Below are 5690 nucleotides of genomic sequence, written 5' to 3' on the forward strand. Positions count from 1 at the left end.
GGGGACGAAGTGGCGGAAGGAGGGCGGGCTTCTCCTGCCGGCTTCCGCCGAGCTCTTCGTGGCCCCCATAAGCGACCAGATGCTGGAATGGCGCCTAGGCTTCTGGAGCCAGGTGAAACAACACTACGGCGTGGACATGAGCTGCCTGGAGAGCTTTGCCACGCGCTGTCTCATGGGCCACTCGGAGATCGTGGTGCAGGGCCTGTCCGGCGAGGACGTGCTGGCCCGGCCACAGCGCTTTGCTCAGCTCGAGTTGGCCCGCGTGGGCCTGGAACAGGAACTGGAGGCAGGGGTGAGCGGGCGTTTCCACTGCAGCTGCTATGGCTCGGCGCCCATGCACGGCTTTGCCATCTGGTACCAGGTGACCTTCCCAGGAGGGGACTCTGAGAAACCTCTGGTGCTGTCTACCTCGCCTTTTCACCCGGCCACCCACTGGAAGCAGGCGCTTCTCTACCTGAACGAGCCGGTGCAAGTCGAACAAGACACGGAGGTCTCGGGAGAGATCACAATGCTGCCCTCCCGGGACAACCCTCGTCGCCTACGTGTGCTGCTGCGCTACAAAGTGGGGGACCAAGAGGAAAAGACCAAAGACTTTGCCATGGAGGACTAAGCGTTGCCTTTTCCCCCGCTACCTCCCAAAATGGCCTGACTAGGAGAGGCCAGGCGTAGGGAGGTCCTAGGAGAAAGGGAGATCCCACGTGCAAGTAGGGGGCAATATTTCTGTCTCCCTTTTCCCTCACGGCTCCTGGGGAGGGAGAGTCCCTGTTTGATTACATTCTAATAGCGATCCTTATTTAAAAAGTGATCCTTCCCCTCAACTATGGATACAACGTGCTTACTAATGGGCTTTTAAGCCTCAAATGCATGTGGTACTAAGCACTTGTATTACTGTTTATTCTGTTTCACAAGAAAAGAAAAAAAATTTATGAAAATCTCAGTTTATGAAGGGTCCACGCACACCCCGACACCTCACACCCTACCTAAGTCTGAACCTTTTGAGAAGTATTAATGGGTTCAGTTAAACTCCATTACCTATATGACTTTAATATCTCACCAGAGCCATATTTTCTCTGAATTTGTTGCATCCCTAGGCGCTTCGAGACTGCTACTTCTTCCTCATTGATTTCTGAATAAAGGTTACTACTGGTAATGGAAGAAAGGAATGAGGAAGCAGTTTAAATAGCTCTGTTCTTTACTCTTACTGCTTCCTTCAACCAGGACCTAAAGTTGATAAATACATTAATCCATGAAGTAAAATGGACTTTTTATAATTAGAAAGCATACCTAAGAATTCAGAAGGTACATTAAGGAGAAAAAAAAGACATGAAAGACAGCACAGAAGTAGGGATTTTAAAAAGTCTTGTTTTAGAATAATGATTTAAACAAGGAAGTGTTTCATATATGCCCCATAATAAATATTTGTGTAATTCTTATGAAATAGGCCAATAGAGTAGGTTTCTGAACCTAACCCAAGGGCTTATTCATCAAAGTGGGTAAATTATTTAAACTCACCAAATTAAGGAATATATTTTCTCAGAAAAGTGTACTCATTCTCATTTAAAATCTCATTTAGAGACATCGTATGACTTGGCCTACTTACATCTAGTGAAATTTCCATTTTTAGTTTGTTTTATTTTTTAACTCAACCAAATGTGAAAGTTGTGAATTTATGAAAATCACTTGTAATGAAGTGTGAGTCATGTTATCAAATTTATTTTACTGATGTTTCCCTTACCCTGTAGCAAATAAAATGTTGGCATTCTCACTATTTTTATAGATGAAGTAAGAACTATTGTGTACTGTCTATGATTTATAATGTTTTTGTTTTTTTATTATTGTCAGTAAAGGAAAGTATTACAACCCTGGTAGAATATAACTACTGGAAAATCCAAACTAAATTTGGGTTTTGCATTTTACATCCATTGAATGCTAATAGAAACAGGTATACATAAGCTGGTGTTCAGAAGTACTCTTAGCATTTGGAGTCCAGTTTTTTTGCTCTGATTCATTGCATATTGAAGTACTATAGTATTATTACTAATCTACTAAAATTTCACGGTGTTTAACACAAGATCTTCCATTATGGAAGGAACATTCATGTACAAAATTATCAACTTTACAAGGTAATCGAATAGCAAGCAATACTGTATAATTGTCACCATTTTGATATTAAGGTGTAAAAAATACAAGTATGCTACAGTCTGCAGTATAGGCTTGGTTTAAGCTGGAGTAAAAAACATTTCTAGGCCATCTATATTATAAGTCAAACATTTATTTACAGTTTTAGTGTATCATTTGAGTAGTTTTCTGGTGGTTTTATTTGTTTTTTAAACTTGCTGTGACATCCTCTTTACTATATGAGGAAATGAAAGCATTCTTTCAAGTTCCTTTTTTAATATATATTTTATAAATGTGAGTATTAATATAAGCATACAAAGGGAACTCCAGTTAAAACTTGGGAAACCATTGAAGTAAAGGATAGATTTTTCATAATTAAAGTAAGCTTCAAATATCCTATTCTTTCCTAAGAGGAAATTGAATTATCATAAAACCACAGCTACCTAATCAATTGGATAAGGGTTAGCATAGATAGGGGTTAAGAACTTGGACTCTGGAGCCAGACAGGCCATTCTAGATCTAGACAGGCTAGGCTCCACCCTCTTAACTGTGACCTTAGACTAAATACTTCACTTCTTTTTTTTCCTTCACATTTTCATATGCAAAAATAACAGTTGTACCTACTCTATAGAAATGTAATGACAAAATGAGTTAATATTAACTTACCCAACATGGTAATACCAGGTACATAATAAGATCTCAGTAACTTCTCAATGTCATAATCAGAGAAAACTCATGCATACTTTTGATAGTGGATACATACAAAATATGCTACTGAATAAATACTCAACATTTTGTTTTTTTTTACAGGTATCATTTGGCAATATCAGCATGGCTGTACGTGAGGAGCAGTGTATGACAATGGACAGGAGATGGTCCAAAAGAAACCCAACATCTTTGCAGTAAAAACACTTCCAGAAGGATGAAAGTGTAAGATCCATCAGCATCCAGTCACTGTCAATCTTGTCTACATGGACTGGTACTGATTGTTTGTGGCCAGTAGGGCCACAGGCAGGAACCAACAGGCCCAAACGAGAGGAAAACATGGTCAGGTTCTTTCTACGTGTTTCCCTCAGACAGCTCACATTTATTTAGCACTGTGAAACATTCCTGATGTTAATTCATTGAATCAATGGACATCTTACTGGTTATGCCATGTGACAATCATTGCGATAAGCATTTAGGATACTAACCAATGAAACAGTTTCTGCTTTCAGGCAGATATGTTCATAAGATAGACCAGTGAGTAAAATAATGGGCCAAGAATGGGGATAATGGCAGAAAGGGCAGATAATTATTTTTACTTCACATACTATAAAAAAGAATTACACAGGTGTTGAAAGACTTGCCTGAGATTTCAAGTTAATTCTTGACATTGACTCCTGAACGTAAGTCTTTCATTTCCTAACCCCAAACAAAAATTTACTTTTACACTATATTAATCTGCCATGCTTTAATTAAAAACAGAAAAGTACATACTCTGAATGAGTGACAACAGTTTTTATCATTTAATGAGTGAAGGAAAGGGAAAAGTCCTTAGCCTAAGGAAACCTTATTGGACAGATACCTCACAGGCTTCAAAGAACACTTTCAGTATGTAGGATGTCAAGGATGACAAATTAGGCGTTCATTGAAATATCCCTTTTACCTGTTTTCCTAACAGAAAAACCTGTCAGACTCTCTAAAAACAATGCAGTAGCAAATGTACATGAGGTCTGTCTGTGTCATTCTGACTATATTTGGTGCTGGAAAGTACAGAGACATCCACTGAGGCTAAAAGAGACTGAAAGGCAGGAGTTCAAAAAGGTGAGTATGAAAGGCACCCTCCAGTAAACAAAGCTCTAACATTTTTCTAAGGACCATGCTATTGCTGTTTTCACACTTCCTACTACCCAGTGCTAAGGAAAAGATGACTCTGAGGGAGCACTCACAGGTATACATCCTTTTAAGCATTCATTTAGTGATTTAATAACACCAGCTATGTTATATTTAAGATCTGTGATGAATAAGGGACCAGCAGTTTAGCGTAATGGCTATGTCACTGAACTCCCATGTAGTCGACTGCAGTTTGAGTCCCAGACCCAGTGGCTTAAACTCATGCCGGGTGTGTGTGCGTGTGTGCCCAAGATCCTGAGAGGAGAATGGAGGAGAAGGGATTGTGGTGTGGTCATGCCCCGGTGGGTGATTTCTTGCTTTCTGTCTCTCTGTGTCTCTCTGTCTTGGTGGCGAGTGCACGCACACTATAGCAAAAACCTCCCCTTCCCCCCCAAAAAAAGATCTGTGATTAATAAGCAACTTCTGTCTTCAAAAACTCAAGATACAGTAGGGAAAATTTACCTACATTAATAATTTGCATACATTCTTTAGCCCGCAAAGACTTTATTCCAATTAAATCTTAACGGTTGAAGCAGGGTTAAGAAGCCACCCCTGGGACCAGCAGTTAGCGTAATGGCTATGTCGCTGGACTCCCACGTAGTCAACCGCGGTTCGAGTCCCGGACCCGGTGGCTTAAGCTCACGCCGGGCACGTGTGCGTGCGTGCCCAAGATCCCGAGAGGAGAATGGAGGAGAAGGGATTGCGGCGTGGCCATCCCCTCTGGGGGGTGATTTCCTTGCTTTCTGTCTCTAAGTCTCTCTCTATCTGGCGAGCGCACGCGCCCTATAGCAAAAACCTCTCCAAAAAAAAAAAAAAAAGAAGCCACCCCTCCCTGTTCTTTTTTCTCCCAAGTGCAAAAGTATTACATATCATCACATAGATTATGAAATCCTTAGGAAAAAGTTCCTCTCTAATACTAGCTCCAAAAATAAGTCTGTGTCCTCTAATAATTGGTTTGTTTCAGCTAATGGATATGGTATATCGGATAGATGACCTTATATTGGCTACTAGAAAGCTGAACCATACAAATGCCTCACAATTATATTCCTCTGGCTCCATTTCCATACTCTTAACTTTTTAAAAATTTATCCTCTTTCACTTATAATAACTATTTCTATATTGTTTCATTGAAATTTATGTAACCTTTTTTCTCTTCTAATCCTTTTTGACATGAAAATTATTTTCCTACTTTCTAAAATACCTACAGAAACTCTGTGGGCTGAGGAGGCTAGAGAAAGGACCAAAGGACACTGAAATATATCCTCTTTATTTCCTGCAAAATGTGGAGTCCCAAATTTTTCATCCTTTCTGCCAACTTTCCAACTTTATAACATTTTACATGTTATAAAGCTAATATTTCTGAGTATGTGAAAACTCTGAGATATGTGGGAAATCTTAAGGAAAACCTCGAATCCTCTTCAGTTTTTTCTAAGCATAGAACAGGCCATGATTAAATCTTAACCACAACAATTAAGAGTTGTAGATTTCCAATCATTTTCTAAAAATGTATCAAAATAGTTTAAGCGATGACAAGGAGGGAAATGATATAATGAGGCTATTTCTCAAAATATACTTGTAAAAAAAGATATTTGAAACAGAGTCTCTTGTACCTAATTAAAGAGAATTTTATCGAAAATTAAGACATGACAAGTAATATTGGAATTGTACTCCTTTGGGATTTTCATAATTGATCATTA

General features: G+C 39.4%; 1 protein-coding gene across 1 annotated transcript; it reads left to right on the forward strand.

The window, feature by feature from the left end:
- The first annotated feature begins 8 nt into the window (after positions 1–8).
- Positions 9–3048, forward strand: PRMT6 (protein arginine methyltransferase 6). The gene is made up of 2 exons (XM_006172298.3): positions 9–704; positions 2929–3048. Exon 1 carries the CDS (start codon positions 80–82, stop codon positions 608–610), a length of 531 nt encoding a protein of 176 aa, XP_006172360.2. The 5' UTR covers positions 9–79; the 3' UTR covers positions 611–704; positions 2929–3048.
- Positions 3049–5690: the final 2642 nt, after the last annotated feature.

The sequence above is a fragment of the Tupaia chinensis genome, unplaced genomic scaffold, assembly GCF_000334495.1.
Source record: "Tupaia chinensis unplaced genomic scaffold, TupChi_1.0 Scaffold000270_1, whole genome shotgun sequence".
In the NCBI taxonomy this organism is placed as follows: Eukaryota; Metazoa; Chordata; class Mammalia; order Scandentia; family Tupaiidae; genus Tupaia; species Tupaia belangeri.

What these genes read in the sequence shown, in the direction of transcription:
- PRMT6 (XM_006172298.3), top strand. Translation starts at nt 80, where the DNA reads ATGCTGGAATGGCGCCTAGGCTTCTGGAGCCAGGTGAAACAACACTAC.